Genomic DNA, 19,097 nt, shown 5'->3' on the forward strand with positions numbered 1-19,097 from the left:
CGTAGTGTTTCTTTACAAAGTGACATCGCCAACTACTGGCCTGGCAGCATAATACGTTTCTAGTTCTTTTCATGGATCTGTGTGAACGGCGATTGTATTGATAATATTTTGATCTGTACATGGAAAAACTTTTTTTAGTACATCGTTGTCATGTAAATGTACCCTTAGTGCGTTACAACGTGGGATGACAAGTTGTGAGTTTGAGTAGGGTGTTTTTTTTTTTTTTGGTTGAAAGCCAGTGAGCAAGACACCTTACAGCCTTTATGAATATCAGTAGTGAGCGTTACCTAAATTAAGCATCTGCCAAAAGTGCTGTACTAAGTTAGCCAAAATCAAAGATAATTTCTGTAAACATGTCAGTTTATTCAGAGCAGTTGGAATGTCTTTACATGTTTTAGCCACTAATATGTGCAGAATTATAAAAGTGATTAACAAAAAGGCACTCATAAGAGCAGCAGTGATCATCAGAGGGGAGTGGTTTATACAACATTGTTTTTTCTAGGTTTATAAATTAGCCTTCTATTTATCACATGGCTAAATAAAAAGCTTTAAGCAAACCTAAAAAGCTTTGAAAACCTTTGAGACCAACTTGTGAACAGTACTGGCTAGAAATAATTCATTTAATGAAAGAAAAAACTATATGGTCCCTTTTTCATTCACATGTTAGATGAATGGCTTAAAGAATAATTGCACTTAAAATGGAAAAATATGAACCCGTAATACAGTTTGACAGTAAGAATTAGTGTAGTTAAAACTTTATAATTAAAATCATATAATTACTGCATTTTATGCAAACTGATCAGTTACTCTTCCTGTCACATCTGGTAATGTAGTGCAAAATAACATTGCAAGTTCAAGAATCCTGCTTTTCAAGAAGACCATCCAGAAGCTTCTCACACATGTAGAGACACCGAGGAACATGAAAGAATCCTGTACAAAGATTACAGTAAATGTGTCATGGTTTAATTCAAATACATAAAACTTGACTGTATTTCAAAGTGTTTTAAAAGTTTGGGGGTCAGTTTTTTTTTTTAAGAAATTAGTACTTTTTTCAGCAAGGATGCATTAAATTGGTCAAAAGTTACAGTGAATATTTGCACTATTGCAAAAAGGTTTCTAAATAAATGCTGTTCTTTTGAACTTTCTAATCAACGAATCCTGAAAAAATTGTTTCTACAAAATTAAGCAGCACAACTGTTTAACACCATATTAGAATGATCTCTGAAGGAGACTGCATTATGCTAAAAATTCAGTTTTGCCACAAATATATTTTAAAATGTAATTTATTCAAATAGAAAAACATTTTAAAGTATAATATTTCATATTACTGTTATTTTTTGATCAAATAAATGCAGCCTTGGTAAACAAAAAAAGACTTACTGATCCCAGACTTAAAGGATTAGTTCACTTTCAAATAAAATTTTCCTGATAGTTTACTCACACCAATGTCATCCAAGATGTCCATATCCTTCAGTCGAAAAGAAATTAAGGTTTTTGATGAAAACATTCCAGGATTATTCTCCTTATAGTGGACTTCAAATGGTTGAAGGTCAAAATGACAGTTTCAGTGCAGCTTCAAAGGGGTTTAAACGATACCAGACGAGGAATAAGGGTCTTATCTAACCAAACGATCTGCCATTTTTGAAAAAATAAAAAAAAATGTAAATATGCTTTATAAACACAAATGATCACCTTCCAAGCGGTTCCGCCAAAACCGCACTTTTGTATTCATCAAAAAGCTTACGCTGTATGTCCTACGCGTTCCCTATTCTAGGCAAGGCAAGGCAATTTTATTTGTATAGCACATTTCATACAAAATGGCAATTCAAAGTGCTTTACATAAAGAATAATAAAAATTAAACATAAGGAATAGAAATAACAGTAAAAACAGAATTTTGCTATCTGGATAGAAGAGCTAGGAAGCCTTAGGGAGTTTCTGTTGTTGTTGTCGTCCGTCAGAGTGGATCTAAATCTCACATGACAGGACCGCTGTCTAGCAACCTGTTAAAGCACTTCAAACTGATAAACAGAGTTGCAATCTCCCCTTTTGCCAAGACACCTTAAACTGCATCACACAACCCTAATCCCCCTTCCGTAGATATCTTATCTATGCAACAGTTCAAATTTCCCCTCTGGAAAGTGTCCTGAAAGTGTCTACTTACGCAACGAATGCAGCGCCAGTTCCATTTTTTCTGTAGGACATACACTAAGTTTTTTGAAGAATACAAAAGTGCAGTTTTGACGGAACCACTTGGAAGGCGATCATTTGTGTTTACAAAGCTTATACATTTACATATTTTTTCAAAAGTGATTGATCGTTTCACTAGATAAGACCGTTATTCCTTGTCTGGTATCGTTTAAAGCCCTTTGAAGCTGCACTGAAACTGTAATTTGGACCTTCAACCGTTTGGATGCCATTGAAGTCCACTGTAAGGAGAATAATCCTGGAATGTTTATCAAAAACTTTTTAATTTCTTTTCAACTGAAAAAAGAAAGACATGGACATCTTGGATGACATGGGGGTGAGTAAATTATCAGGAAAATTTTATTTGAAAGTGGACTAATCCTTTAAACATTTACGTAGCTAATCAGAATTAGCCAAAAAGTAACTGCCAAAATGAATACCTTATTTGAGCAGCAGAGCATCTTTTAGTCCCAATGAATGATCACATTACACACACAAAACTACAGCAGGCTAACATGAAGCCTGACAGTGATGGAAAGCAATTTTCTGTAGCTTCTCACCTTTGAAGGGTCCTCCTTTGAAATCCAGCACAACCTCTCCCTGACGACTCAGATATCCAAACCACTCGCCATGTTCCTCATCAGAAAACTTGAGCAAAGATACAACAATGGAAACATCTGATACTTTAACACACATTATACACAACACTGCCAAAAAAGTCACGGTTTGGATTTAAATAGGCAAATACTTAATCTATGATAGGATCACTATTGTGATTATTGTGTTTCTAGTATGTTATATTTGGGAACAGTTCTTTTAACCCTAACTGATGGAGTGTGTAGCTTTTCATTTCTTGAACAACCATGTAGGAGGACACATCATGGCCATATTCCAGTATGACAAAGCCAATATTCATCAGGCTCAAAATTGTGAAAGAATGGCTGGGAGGGAGCATGAAGAATCATTTTCACACATGAATTGGCACCTTAAATCCATCAAGGGGTGCATCAATTTTTGGTCAAGATCTTGTATTGACAATGCAAGAGGTGAGCACTCTGTAAAGTCTCCTCCAGCACATCCCAAAGACTTTCAATGAAATTAAGGTCTGGACTCAGAGGTGCCAATTCATGTGTGAACATAATTCTTCTTCATGCTCTCTGAACCATTCTTTCACAATTTGAGCCTGTTGAATCTTGACACTGTCAATTCCAGGATGACAATGTCAAGATTCATCAGGCTCAAATTGTGAATGAATGGTTGTGAAAGACCTGGAATATGGCCATGTTGTCCTCCTACATGGTTATTTAAGAAATTAAAATCTACACTCCAAATAGGGTTAAAAGAACTGTTCCCAGACATATAACATGCTAGAAACATAATCACAGCGATAAAGATCCAATCATAGACTCTTAAGCATTTGTCTTTAGAAATACAAACAGTGACTTTTTTTTTTGGACGGGCAGTGTATAAGTTATTAATATATGACACAATGTCTCTGTAATGCATGTCTTACATGTCTGAAGGTGTAGTCGTAGATCTGTTTGAATCTGTCCAGTAGCACAGGCTCTCTGATGTGACTGTAGGCCATCAGGTAGGCGATCAGAGCTTCACAGTGAGGCCACCACAACTTCATATTCCATTCTAACTGCACACACACACAAATAGCATATATGAAATGACCTGTAGCAGATCTAGACAGGTGGAGCTGGGGGAGGTGGAGGGTTTCTGGTAGCACACTGCAAGACTTGCTTAAAGCAGACACAGAACCAAACTGTTGAGCAGCAAGCTCATTGGCTGCAGAATCAGCTGTGGCCAATCACAGCTTGTGCCATGTAGCGATAGCTAGCAGACTGCATTAAGGTCCCACCAGCCTGCGCAATCTAGAACTAGATATTTTCCAACTATTCTGAGGTCACTATTAAACCCCATCCTTCAGAACATTACTCTTTCTGTACTTGCGTTATAAATTTGTGTTAAAGTTAACCCTGCTTTCCCCTGCGTCTGGAATTCTACATCTACAAACAGCAAATCATGGGTATAATCTAACCTGAGTCGGACAATGACCGTCTACATCCAGGAAGTAGAAAAGACCACCATGTTGTTTGTCCCATCCAGTGTGGAACGGGATCTCCATGAACTTATCCACTGCCGTCTTCTGCAGTTGCATGTCTCCTTTTGTCATCGCATACTGCAGCAGAAACCAGCCGGCCTCCAGAGCATGACCTAGAAAGAGACATCACAGGAAGTAAAGGATGTTGAATTTATATGGAAGACTGTGGCAGAGGTGTTGGATTTACTTCAATAAGACTAAAAAGCAAACTAATAAGTAAAACTTTTGAAATTATCACATACCAGGGTTCTGCAAACGCCCTTGACAGCCAGGAAGTTCCTTTCCATTCAGTGTAACATTTTCCAAAATGGCTTTTCCATCTCTCTGAGATGAAGAATTTAGTGTAATGTATCATCATTTGGTGTTTCCATTGTCTTAATTTCCATTACTTGTATATATATATATATATATATATATATATATATATATATATATATATATATATATATATATACACACACACACACACACAGTGGTGTGAAAAAGTGTTTGCCCCTTCCTGACTTTATTTTTTATTTTTTTGCATGTTTGTCACACTTTAATGTTTCAGATCAAACTGCATGATGTGTTTACTTGTGTTATCTTTGATTAATATTTAAATTTGTTTGATGATCTGAAACGAAGTGTGACAAACATGCAAAAAGTAAAAATAAAAAAAAGGGAAGGGGCAAACACTTTTTCACACCAGTGTGTGTTATATATATATATATACACACTATGTTTGCTCACCTGTATATGCTGTAATATCCGTTCCACACACCATCCGCTTAGGTCTTTGTACTTTTCCGCAACATCAGTTCTACCCACCGTCAGCTGATCTACCAGGCATAGGAGCATCATGGGAACTGCCATACTGTTGACAGGTGGATCACCAGGAAGCTGAGGACGACCAAGCCCTGACGAATCAGTCTGAACCCAGAATATCAACTGATCCATCATGCTCTCAGCATCTGCCTAGTGAGAACAAGAACACATAACCTGATATCAGCCATTAAAAATAAACTAAAATGACATAGAAATGGTACGATTTATATCAGAGATGAAGAAACAAACGCATATCCTAAAAAGTCACTGAGAGGTGTTCACTTTTTAATAAAAAAAGCACAATCTTCATATTAGCCATAGTCAATTCTATACATATGTTTTACCCAGTTTGATTTCTAGGTGAGATATTGACTAATAGTTTTACCTGCATGTCTTTGTCTTGTGTAATCCTGGACAGCTCATCCATGGCAATCACATAAAAACACTCGCTGAATATCGTCCTTTGAACCTTCACCACTCGACCATCTCTTGTCAGGCAGAAGGCACATTTCCCCGGGCCGCTGGACGCCTGAACTCGAGCAAACTTCTGCAGAAATGCAGCACCTGAAATACAACAATATCTGATGTAACAGAATCACTGCATATCTGTGTGATTATCAAAATCAAAGCTGAACATCAAATGCTGGCATGTATTTTTTTAAAAACACTTTCACAGTTTAGCAATGAAGTGTGGGATCTCAAAAAACACTGCATTTTTATGATCTCTCCTATTTTTTTAAACATTTTGCAGAAAACCTTACAGAAAAAGTTTGTGTAAGTAATGTTTTTACGGTTTTTGAAAGAAGTCTCTTATGTTCACCATAACTGCATTTATTTGATCAAAAAATACAGTAAATCAGTAATATTGTGAAACATTAGTTCAATTTAAAATAACTGTTTTCTATTTTAATATATTTCCAAATGTAATTTGTTCCTGTCAATTTTCAGCATCATCAGAAATCATTCTAATATGCTGATTTGGTGCCCAACATTTCTTTTTAGCTATTATTGTTAAATAAATGTTACTATAAAAATGTCTTATTATTATCAGTGTTGAACACAGTGTGCTGCTTAACATTTTTGTAGAAACTATACTTTTTTTTCCTCAGGATTCTTCTATGAATAGAAAATAGTTGTTTTTTGCAACAATGTAAAAGTCAATTTAATGTATCCTTGATGAATAAAAGTATTAATTTTCTTTCTGACCCAAAAACGTTGAATGGTAGTGTATGTTTATATAGAAAGAGCAACTAAGAAACTGAATCACAAACCTGATTTAGCAGCTTCAAGGATCTCAGGTTTATGAAATCTTTCCATTGTACGATACAACCTGCTGTACATCCATACCTGATGGATACATTGGATAACGTTTTATTGGAAAAAAAAAAAAAAAGTTAATCTAGTAGTTTCATCAGCTAATGATCATTATATAAATAAATGATTAGAACATGAAAAACGTATAAAGCTCTAACCTGTCTCCCCTGTAACCACACATATTTCAGCTCATCATAGACCTTCCCATCTTTTCCAAGGCAGTTAAAAAATCCACTATATCAATATAATGAAACAAACTTTTAAAAACAGCATTATATTTAATCCATGTTAAACTAAAATTAACATTTACTTAGCAAAGTACTTAAATGCACATCATTGTGACTCAAATTGCTCATTTCAAAATATTAAGAAAGTCTTTTGAATATTGTTTTGAATGATGGGTGTCCCTCAGGGTGTTAAGGACAAATTCAACGTTTCAGCATTTATGTGTTACTCATTCAGGCTTACAGAATACAAATATTTCAACATTAGATATTTAGATAATTATAGGGAAATGCGTCTGAAGCCATGCATTAAAATGTCAATCATTTCACCCGTGTTCTTCGTCATGGGAATATTTCAGCCAGAAATCCACAACTCTGTCCAGTTCAGTCCGGATTCTCTCTCGATACTGTTCCAGCGGTGCTGCAGTCATTGTTCTTTAAAACAAAGGGACAGTTTAGGGTCATGCATAATGCTTGTTTTATAGTAGGACTGATATATATTTTCGATGTGTAGGCACTGCAGCCATCAAAGTGATCATGTGATGTTAAAAACTGAACCTTGCTCTTTGACAATGAAGCAGTGTTTATAACTTTATATATCTTTAGTCAGCAACTCAGTTCTGTATAAAATAGATAAAAAATATTAAAAAAAATAAAAATAAAAAAATCAGGAAGGGGGCCAACACTTTTTCACACCACTGTGTTTTTTATATATATATATATATATATATATATATATATATATATATATATATATATATATATATATATATATATATATATATATATATTCTATGTTTGCTCACCTGTATATGCAAATTAGTGTAATGTAAATTAGAAAAACTTTTTTGAAAATTGTACTATTTCAAAATATTTCCATATGTTATATATATATATATATATATATATATATATATATATATATATATATATATATATATATATATAATTACAGTCGAAAAGTTTGGAACCACTAAGATTTTTAATGTTTTTAAAAGAAGTTTCATCTGCTCACTAAGGCTACATTTATTTAATTAAAAATACAGTAAAAACAGTAATATTGTGAAATATTATTACAATTTAAAATTTAAAAATATTACAATTAAAATAAAATAACTGTTTTCTATTTGAATATTTCACAAAGTAATTTATTCCTGTGATTGCAAAGCTGAATTTTCAACATCATTACTCCAGTCTTCAGTGTCACATGATCCTTCAGAAATCATTCTAATATGCTGATCTGCTGCTCAAGAAACATTTAATGTGTACAATTGTACAAAATATTTGTGTCCAATATCTTTTTTTTCAGGATTATTTGATGAATAGAAAGTTCAAAAGAACAGTGTTTATCTGAAATCTAATCTTTTGTAACATTATAAATGTCTTTACTGCCACTTTTGATTGATTTAATGCATCCTTGCTGAATAAAAGTATTCATTTCTTTAATTTCTTTTCAAAAAAATAAAAATTAAAATTCTTACTGACCCCAAACTTTTGAACAGTAGTGTATAATGCTACAGAAGCTTTGTATTTCAGATCAATGCTGTTCTTTTGAACTTTCTATTCATCAAGGAATCCTGAAAAAAAAGTACACAACTGTTTTTAACATTGAAAATAATCATAAATGTTTATTGAGCAGCAAATCAGCATATTAGAATGATTTCTGAAGGATCATGTGACACTGAAGACTGGAGTAACGATGCTGAAAATTCAGCTTTGCATCACAGGAATAAATTACTTTGTCAGATATATTTAAATAGTACACAGTTATTTTAAATTGTAATAATATTTCACAATATTATGGGTTTTTACTGTATTTTTAATTAAATAAATGTAGCCTTGGTGAGCAGACCAAACTTCTTTTAAAAACATTAAACTGTAGACATTAGACTGTACTGTTATATATATATATATATCCTTTGTGAGCATAAGATACTTATTTCAGATACTGCAAGCATGCATTTTCATGGAAATCGCTGACAAGCATTTGAAGGGGAACTCAATTCAGTATAGCTTGAGCTGAGAGAGTACAAGCAAACAGAACTAAAGAGAACCAGCAACCACTGACAGCAGCTCGGGCCATTGATTGAACAGCTGTGATTAGTGCAGAATATTATCTGCTTGAATGCACTAAAAGCTTTTAGAAGGAAAGGCTGTGAGGCGTCTCTCTGCTAAAGGCTGATTTGTGGAAATACTTCGTCAAATCTGTGATATCTGTTGGTGAGAGCTTGCTTTGCGTGCTACTGTAACAAAACTTTACGAGAAAAACAAATCATGTCTAGACTCGCTTTGCCTGGCATTTTCCTGCTATCAAAACACTTCAAAATTACTCACCAGTTTTGCCAGATGAAGAAACTCCACCTTCTGTACTTGACTGTTGTTAAAACGATCCTCTTTTTTGACAGTGAAAATAAAGCGCTGTTAAATCGACTCTTCCTTAATTTTGCAGAGGCAGTAAAAACGGCTCATCATATGACCAACATCCAGCTGGTCCTGTTTATTCCGCTTTCCCAAGATCATTCGCCAGCTCCTTTTCTGCTCATCCAATCACAGGCCAGGAAAACAGGCTGGGTGTGTCTTAGAAAGCTCGTGTAAGCAAAACCCGCATTTTCGCAAGTACTTGAAGTGTTGGAGCAGGTGGAGCTTTATTGTACATGGAGGCAGATACACAATTTGATTTATCAATCAAAGCCATATTTATTCAATACAATATGAATAGTTCGTTCTGGTTTGATTTCAAAATACTGACATTTATAAATACTTTTAAACCCAATACAAAAAAATATCATGGTAATTGTTTTTTTTTTCTTTACAAAGTACCAAAAATGGATGTGAAAACCACATAGTTTGAACATGTACCATGGTAAAATCGTGGTATTTACTTAAGTACTTTGTAGTAATAATGTTTTCTGCAATAAAACTGGTAACGTTTTACTGGTCACCAATCTAAGCAAAATATTACAGTTTGTGAATAACTGAAGTAACGTTAGACTTTCTTTTTTCTTTTTGTATTAATTTGTAATAATGGTATTTAGAGGGAACTATGATTATGGGTAGGCTAGTATTTTTTTTTTTTTTTACATGATTAAATTATTGCAGAACACAAATGAAAAGTGTAATGAACTGTAACAGACTAAAAATGTATGAAAAAAGGTATAACAACAAGATCATAATAGATATGAAACTGTGTATCTTATTTCAAAATGAAGCTGCATGGATAAATGAAGTATGTCTTTAGTCAGATCAGGAGTGAATGTTCTTCTGTAGAGCTGTGTGGACTTTCTTCAGGTTCTGTCTCACTCGCACAAACTCCATGAGCTGAACCTCCTCGCGTAACTTCTGCTCCTCTTCCTTCTCCTTCTGAGATGGAACAAATCATAAAACACAGACAAATAAAACTGATGAAATTCTCACTCGTAAACAGCAGTTTCCATCAAAATATTAGCTATTACAGTTAGTGTTCTACCTGTTGTAAACAAAATTACATTAAAATCTGTGAAAACATAAATTACATCATATTAAAGGCACAATATGTCATTTTTCACCGCTAGAGGTCACCTTAGGCGTAGCTTGATGACAGAGATTGAGCACCGAATTGTAGGAGATGTCATCTTCATCTCAAAGAAACTGACAGGATTCGGGCAGAATCATGTTAATGGATTATTAACGTTACTGTAGTATGAAGCAGAGCGGGGCCGAGTGCTGTGGGAGTGGAACGAGGCCGCTGGAGCGATTGCTAATGAGAGACGAGCGCGGCACACAGCTGGAGAGCAGCAGAACTTTTATTATGCCGCAGTCGCCACTTCCGTTTCTTCTGGTCAAGCGTATGTGGGGTAAAGCAGCACTGTTTATCATATTAGATACATTTGAGTGTGTTTAAAATTATGTACGCAAATGACAAATCTAATGGCCTAATACATGTAACTTCTGTTGGTGTTTATGGTCAGGGACTATTTTTTTTCCAGCAGAAGGAAGGCTTTTAATGATTTTACTTGAAGAAAGTTGCATGGATAAATATTTTTGGCTTTAATATTTGTATTGTGTAGTAACCTTTGGTTTACAGTGAATTTATAACAGCTAAGGGGGGTTTAGTTCTGCGTCATGCCTCACAACGGCCCTTAGCTGTTATAAATTCATTGTAAACCATGGGTTCTTGGGGCTTATTGCTTTAATATATTAAAGAATCTTAGGTGTTTCATGGTTTCTACAAAATAAAACCGGAAATTGAGGGTCACATAGGTATGATGTCATTGATAGGCGATGGCTTAGTTCTCGGGGAACTATCCAAGTAGTTAGTTCCTATAACTGAGTTCCAAGAACTATTCAGTGTGAAAGCCCCTTAAATAACACTGTTCTTGTGGTTTTTGGATATTTTAATCCAAAAAGCTTACATATTGCGCCTTTAATTTAATATTATTTCTACATAGTAAAAATCATAAATAAAGCACTTTTATTTTGGTGTAAACTGTAGTTTACCATGATCAGTGTTGTAAGGGGAACCAAGAATTAAGCAACATACAAAATAAGGAACTTACAATACTGGCAATGTCATAAAATTAAATTAATACTATATACTAATCATTCTTGGTAAATTCATTTTCCAATCACAACATGTGTGTTTGACATGAGGAAGCTGCTGACCATCATCTCCTGGTGTTTCTGCTGGCGCTGGAGAAGCACCTGCTCCAGAGGACTCCTGCTCTGCTCCCCCTCCTCCCTCTGGGTCTGCTCTCTCTTCCTCCTCTCCAGAACCGTCTGGAGCTCCGGCTTACAGCACACCACCAGCCCTCTGTCCCGCCCAAAGAGCCAAAGCACAAACAACAGGTATAAAAGTAACATTTTACCAATGTTTTTTTTGTTGTTGTTGTAATATGTATATATACTATTATAGTTTTCTTTAAAGGGATAGTTCACCCAAAAAGGAAATTGAATTTCTTTTTTTCTGCTGAACACAGAAGAAGATATTTTGGAGAATGTGGGCAACCAAACAGTTGGTCAACTTATGGTCAGCTTATGCAAAGATGATGTTTTTCCACAGCCAGGAACGGCACAACGTTTGCATCGCAATCTTTTTACCATCACAATTTTATTGTAAACAGTGTAAGGCCTACTTTAGATCCACTCGCTGCTCATCAACTTAACATCAGTGGGCGGGGACAATGATGCGATGATGTAAAAGTAGGCGTTGTTGTCTTGCTCCAGAGGCAGTTGTATCCAAATGATTGTGCCCCTGTGACGTCACATGCCACCTCAGATCCAAACAAAGCTTTTTAACAGCTTGATTATATAAATGCTTTTTTATTGATGACAAGGACATTTCAAGTTATGGAACTTGCAGGATATGCCAAAAGATCAAGAAAAATTTGATTTCTCATGTCATGACCCTGCTAAAATATCTTCTGTGTTCAGAAAAAAAAATGAAATTCATACCGGATTGGAACAAAATAAGGATCACAATTTTCCTGTCCTTTTTTAATCTAATATGTAGTTTTAATTGTATATAAGCTATTGTTGCATTTAAGGAAAACCATTTATAATATTTTGTTTTAGTTAATAATAACAACACTGCATTTTACATGTAGTAGAAACTGAAGAACAGTCAAACCAAAAATTATTCACACATTTTTTATATTTTTGGTATATTTTTACTAGTGGGTGCAGAACACTATAGTTAATTTATGTAAGTGAGGATAGCAAAATAAAGTAAACTGTGACATATTATACCCAAAAATTCTGATTTGGAACCAAAAATTATTCAGACACTTTGACCTGACCATGTTTTGCTTAAATATTATCTGACATAATTAAGATTAATTTCTTTCTGACACAGTTTAACTCTGAGATCTTGTTATATTTTATTGCCTTTTAAAAAAAAAAAAAAAAAAAAAAAAAAAAAAAATTATACATATATATATATATATATATATATATATATATATATATATATATATATGTATTGTGAATAAACTGTATCAATGAATGAAATGTTCAAGGTGTCTGAATAAATTTTGGTTTGACTGTATGTATGAATTATGTAAAAAAAAAATATATAAAAAATCCTGTATCCAAACCCCACTAACTATTCCTAAAATGAGACTGATTGACAGGCATATTGATCCTACATTGGGGAAAAAATCTTTCAAATATACAACATAACTGATGATAATGTAGGTGAAATACATTTGCATTTATGCATTTAGCAAATGCAGTTAAAAAAAAACTTTGATTTAAAAACAAATAATAATTAAGGAAAAATCGAAACTGTTATTTTATGTATCATGATATTATACAGTACAGATGCCCTCTCACAAATCATGTTAAATTAGATAGGAAGAAAAATAATATTTCTGTCAGACCACTATCGTCGAAGATTATTAATGATACAAATAACGTTAACAATAAAACAATGATAGTAATATGCAATAGCGATAGCGATTTAAGGTTGGTATGGAAGTATGGAACTGTTCTGGGCAAAACTCCCCGCTCATTCAAGCAGCCATGCCTGGACAGAGCAGGGAGCGCAGTGACACATTTCCCCCAAAACAAACCATCTCCCAACCATAATAAATGAGTAGCCTTAAGCAAGCATGATTAATACGGATGGCTGCGAATTGCGCATAGCATCCTAAACAATCCAGCCGGAGGTGGTATGATTCTAGCAACAAGCATGTTGCTAAGCGCATAAGCATGTTGCCAATTGAGTATCATGCACCTTGGCAGCAAGCATGCTGCCAAAACACGAATCAGCAATAGTAACAAGTATATTACTGAGCCCGGATGAGCCTTTATTGCAACAGCATGTTGCAAACCTAATTTGGATGGGCTTTTTCTTCTCTAATGGGGAAGCTTACACCCCTAGCAGCAGCAAATCTGATATAACAAGCATGTTGAAAATCACGGACTAGTTTAAACTAGTGGCAATCTGGTCAGGGAAGCATTCACCTGTTGCCTAATACATAAAATAGTATGCTTGGATAGCATAAAGAGCATAAAGCATAAAGTCTTAAACAGCAGTTTAAGATAGCATGTACCTGAATAAACTTACGGCAGCATGTGTTTATAGTAGCGGGAATGACACTTTAGCATTTTTTTATAGCGAGTGCAGTGCGGCGATCAAGCAGCGTCTGAAGGATGGAATGTGTATTTGAAAGACGCAGTCTAATCTGAAATGTATCACTATTGGATGGTATGGATCAGCTGAATGTCAGCTGATGCGAGCTTGACTGACATGTCTGCCAGAACTGACGCTATATGCTTGATTTCAAAATTATATTTCAAATTTTGTTTGCATTCTCTCGCAAAGATTTTAAGTTCTCAGAGAAATCTGCCGTTCAAAACTTTGACGTTCCCCAAGAAACTTTGTGTTTACACTCAATCTCTTGCAAAGCTTTTGTTACAACAAGAAACTTAATGTTTAGTATTTCATATTATCACTTTCATATGATTTCCATCACAAAAGTTGGACAAGCAAAAACAAAGTTTCTCGCAGAACGTCAAAGTTTTGCGAGCAAATGGCAAGTTTCTCTGGGAACTCAAAATCTTGAGAAGAATGCAAAAACTTTGAAACATAATTTTTAAGTATAATCTTTCCTCCCATCTATTTTCCCCCATCACCAAGACATAGAAAAACATGCGACAGGATGAAAAAAAATTCCTCACAAAAATATTGCCTTCCTCTGATGGAACTTCGTGTTTGCCTGAAAAGTATTGAAATATAGTTTTTCCTTCTTTATTATTACCATCACAAAGTTTTATAAGCAAATGCAAAGTTTATTGGGGGAACGCAAAAGTTTTGTGTTAATGCTAATTTTCCGCCCAACTCATTTTTTTCCCCATCGTCATATCCGCTCATGGGCTCCAGTGACCTTATGAGATTTCTCAGCAGAAGCAGCCAAAGTAACTGAACTTCAGTTTATCAGTAGTCTCTAAAGGACATGGCAGTGCTGATAGGAAGGCCTATCATTACAGTGCCTGACACAGTGTGGCCTGAGCCAGGCTGCTGATAATACCAGAGGGTGTACGATTGCAGCCTGTGTGTCCACACATGACTGCCTGACACAAAAGACCGGAGAGAGAGCGAGGCATCATCAATATTTCACTAACCCACTTAAAAAAGCTCAGCGATTTATTAAAGTATCCATGAACAGAGCTAAATGTTCCTGCGTCTGATTTGTGATCTTACTTTTTGTGGGCCAGTAACAGCTCTTTGTGAAGCTCCTGGTGGCTCCTTGAGGCTTTCACCGGGTTGTTTAGGTTCCAGGGGCCCTCGGCAATATCACATTGATCTGCATTTTCTTAGACACAAAAGTTATTTCTGCAAGATTCTACAAGACACACTTCTCACCCTGACAGCAACATACTGTGGCCCAGATCTGGCCCACATCTGGTACATATGGATTACACGCGGATCAGATGTGGGCCGGATCTGGGCCGACACTATGTTGCTGTCAATCACTGTCTATCAAAAATACCAGGACAACGCACCTCGATTATGGCCATGATGATGCAAAGAAGTACAATTAACTGTGTCTGTGGATGTCTTTGTTCTGGACTGTGCTGGTCTGCTGGAGTTGGAGATGTGGTGGTTGTGTCCTGTGGCGCTGTTGGATAAGGCATTTTTGAGCTCTTGTTCGGTCGGTCTTGTCGGGAGTGTTTGCGCAGCGGCTGATCTCATTGCACACGGAGGTATCAAGAAGGGCCCTCAGCCAAAGCTCCTGCTGCATGCTGGGAAACTGTGCATTGGGGTCGTCAACGAAAGCAAAGAGAGTAACAAGAGGGGAGAGATTGAGTTTCACCTAAGTGGGGATCTATAATTTATCCACTGGTCAAATACCTGCCCCGTTCAAATGATTTACTTGTCATTTCAAGTAGGGCTGCACGATTAATCGCATGCTATTCTCACGCGCATTTCGTCAGTAAAGCCGGTTCCCTGATTACCGCTAATTGCGCTAAATCACCATCACCTGCTTTCAAATGAAGCGGCATTTAATAGACAGAGCCGTAGATCACTGAAAAGCCACGCAATATCGCGTTCATATCGCAGATGAATCGCCTTCGATAATGAACGCGATATTGCGTGGCTTGTCTGTGAACTACGGCTCCGTCTATTAAAAGGCGCTCCGTTTAAAAACAGGTGATGGCGATTTAGCGGTAATCAGGGAACCGGCTTTACTGACGAGACACGCATGACAATCTCATGCGATTAATCGTGCAGCCCTAATTTCAAGCAAAATCACATGAACAGATTGCTGACTGACAGAGGAAGGTATGCACAAAAATTTTCATACAAGTAAAATGATGGATAGGAAGAAGATTAGAGAGCTTACAGCTAGACTAAGTATACATTTATTTACTACTTGTCTCTATGAATGGACGTCATAATATTGCATTTAAAACATTAAAAGAATCATAATCACTTTAATTTTGACTCACAGAATCTTATTTGAACAAAATGACACACCAATACATCCACACTGATTCCAGTCTGGACATTTTGGAAACACCAAGAATGATTGTCATCGTCCAGGTTATCACATTAACATGGAAATCACACTGTGGCTTCAAACGCAATACTATTAAGCTGTACTATTAAGAATATCGAAAGCGTAGTTCTTAACTCACCGAAAGTGTGTCACCGCTCCATGAGCGAGGTCTCCTCTGAGCAGCAGTGAGTATGAGAGATCTATTTACTACAACAGAGCGGACACCTGAGAAAGGTGCCCTGCCGTGCGTCAACGTGAGGCGCACTTCACTTGCGCGCCGCTTGGGGGCAGTAAGTGTACGACAAATCAAAGCACTCCCAATTCTTTCTGTCATGATTTATTTTCTCATTACAAATGTTAAAGAAGTGAACAGTGGGCTACTTTTGAAAAAAAAAAAATGTTTAAAATAGTGTATACTCACATGAAATGGAAGCTCCAGTCACATCATTAGCCTAAGAAAAGTCGTTTTATGTGCATGGAGCGGGTCGCCTCAGGAGTCGGCATGTTTAAATCATATGACCAGCCTAATACTGCCGGCTCTGGCTTTATCTGACATGGATGCGATTAGAGCATTACACAGTGGTTTAAAGTAGGGTAGGCAATTTCGGAGAGACTTTTGAGAGATCTCACCATCCCTTCAGGGCGCTCTCTTAACCACGCCTCCTTCAAAACACTGCTGCAGGTTAGTTTCAGCATTGTTTATTTCAGCTAGCTTAACAAAAAAGTGTTTATTTAAAAAAAAAAAAAAAAGCCAACCTTTAACCAAAAACCAGAGGTGAATAAATATTGTTCTTTAAGTTGATATTTACAGAGCCCCGCACATGATATGAAGGGACAAAAATAGAAGGCTAAATTGTGCTCTACTAAGTCATTCCCTCGATATATAAATTGTGCGCATGATGTACTAATTAATGATATACCAACCTGATTCCAAAAAAGTTGGGACACTGTACAAATTGTGAATAAAAACAGAATGCAATGTGGAAGTTTCAAATTTCAATATTTTATTCAGAATACAACATAGATGACATAATGATTTTAAATTTCATGGCATCAACACATGTGAGGACTCAAAAAAGTTGGGACAAGGCCATGTTTACCACTGTGTGGCATGCCCTCTTCTTTTTATAACACTCTGCAAATGTCTGGGGACTGAGGAGACAAGTTGCTCAAGTTTAGGAATAGGAATGTAGTCCCATTCTTGTCTAATACAGGCTTCTAGTTGCTCAACTGTTTTACGTCTTCTTTGTTGCATCTTCCCCTTTATGATTCCTTTTTATGAATGTTTTCTATGGGTGAAAGACCTGGACTGCAGGCTGGCCATTTCAGTACCCAGATCCTTCTTCTACGCAGCCATGATGTTATAATTGATGCAGTATGTGGTCTGGCATTGTCATGTTGGAAAATGCAAGGTCTTCCCTGAAAGAGACGACGTCTGGATGGGAGCATATGTTGTTCTAGAACTTGGATATACCTTTCAGCATTGATGGTGCCTTTCCAGATGTGTAAGCTGCCCATGGAAGTATTCCTGAGCCCATGTTGTAATTTCCATTACAGTAGCATTCCTGTATGTGATGCAGTGCCGTCTTAGGGTCCGAAGATCACGGGCATCCAGTATGGTTTTCTGGCCTTGACCCTTACGCACAGAGATGGTTTCAGTCTCTCTGAATATTTGGATGATATTATGCACTGTAGATGATGATAACTTCAAACTCTTTGCAATTTTTCTCTGAGAAACTCCTTTCTGATATTGCTCCACTATTTTTCGCAGCATTGGGGGAATTGGTGATCCTCTGCCCATCTTGACTTCTGAGAGACACTGCCGCTCTGAGAGGCTCTTTTTATACCCAATCATGTTGCCAATTGACCTAATAAATTGCAAATTGGTCCTCCAGCTGTTCCTTATATGTACATTTAACTTTTCCGGCCTCTTATTGCTACCTGTCCCAACTTTTTTGGAATGTGTTGCTGTCATGAAATCCAAAATGAGCCAATATTTGGCATGACATTTCAAAATGTCTCACTTTCAACATTTGATATGTTATCTATATTCTATTGTGAATAAAATATAAGTTTATGAGATTTGTAAATTATTGCATTCCTTTTTTATTCACAATTTGTACAGTGTCCCAACTTTTTTGGAATCAGGTTTAGTAAATCGAGGGAACGAATTAGTAAATTGTGCGCACTATTTACTTTTTTTCCTGCATGTCATGTGCGGGGCTCCGAACATAACAGAAAATAATGGAATTGTGATAGTCTTTTCTTCTCTATATTGGCATATATTAGAGTGAAACAGCTTCTTAAACAAAAAAACATATAGGGTAGGACTTAATTATAACCATCAAGAATTGATTGGATCGTTGTGTTATGCTATTGCTGTGATCTCATGTGACAGGTTGTCCCGCCCTTGCGCCAATAAACACATCATCAGAGGAGATGTTGTTGCAAGAGGGAGGGGAATTTAAAGATTTGAGGGCACATGAATCAAATAATGATGTGCATGGATAAATCATTTATTACATTACAATTTTACATAAAGAATTGTCCATTTTGATTTCATGGTGACTGTGTCTGTTGACTTCACTATATTTTGACGAAGAAATTAATACTTTTGCTCCAATGCATTTCTCTAGATCCTTTCATTTACATTTGTGCTGAAGGAGAACAGTTACAATGAGAAGTACTGGCCCTTTGTCAGCAGTGTAACAAGAGAGTCGTCATACTGAGCTCAGGGATCTTTTTACTGCAGGACATAATGACAAAAATTGACCCCCTCGGACTAAAGATGGGCAAATGTCAAAGTAAAGGGCACAAAACCCTCAAACCTGAAATATGACTCTGGGAACTCTGAGGAAAGTGATATGTGATGAGTGGAAAGCATTGAAATTAAACAGGGTCATTGGTTATTTCCCAATCAGACTAAAAGAGTAAAATCCTCAGTAAGACAAACAAAAGACAAATACTTGAACATTGAA

At 36.1% G+C, this 19,097-nt stretch overlaps 2 protein-coding genes across 2 annotated transcripts; both read right to left on the reverse strand.

The window, feature by feature from the left end:
• Positions 1-353: 353 nt before the first annotated feature.
• Positions 354-9,102, reverse strand: renbp (renin binding protein). Its single transcript, XM_067393968.1, has 11 exons — positions 8,972-9,102; positions 6,968-7,072; positions 6,572-6,647; positions 6,371-6,446; positions 5,485-5,663; positions 5,025-5,249; positions 4,538-4,619; positions 4,233-4,408; positions 3,699-3,830; positions 2,746-2,833; positions 354-930 (listed from the first exon to the last, which is right to left on the reverse strand). The coding sequence occupies exons 2-11, from the start codon at positions 7,066-7,068 to the stop codon at positions 854-856; spliced, it is 1,212 nt and encodes a 403-aa protein (XP_067250069.1). The 5' UTR covers positions 7,069-7,072; positions 8,972-9,102; the 3' UTR covers positions 354-853.
• Positions 9,103-9,880: 778 nt separating this feature from the next.
• Positions 9,881-15,360, reverse strand: si:ch211-218o21.4 (actin-associated protein FAM107A). The gene is made up of 4 exons (XM_067393824.1): positions 15,162-15,360; positions 14,820-14,931; positions 11,279-11,426; positions 9,881-9,991 (listed from the first exon to the last, which is right to left on the reverse strand). The coding sequence occupies exons 1-4, from the start codon at positions 15,358-15,360 to the stop codon at positions 9,881-9,883; spliced, it is 570 nt and encodes a 189-aa protein (XP_067249925.1).
• Positions 15,361-19,097: the final 3,737 nt, after the last annotated feature.

Source organism: Chanodichthys erythropterus, chromosome 9 (genome assembly GCF_024489055.1).
Source record: "Chanodichthys erythropterus isolate Z2021 chromosome 9, ASM2448905v1, whole genome shotgun sequence".
In the NCBI taxonomy this organism is placed as follows: domain Eukaryota; kingdom Metazoa; phylum Chordata; class Actinopteri; order Cypriniformes; family Xenocyprididae; genus Chanodichthys; species Chanodichthys erythropterus.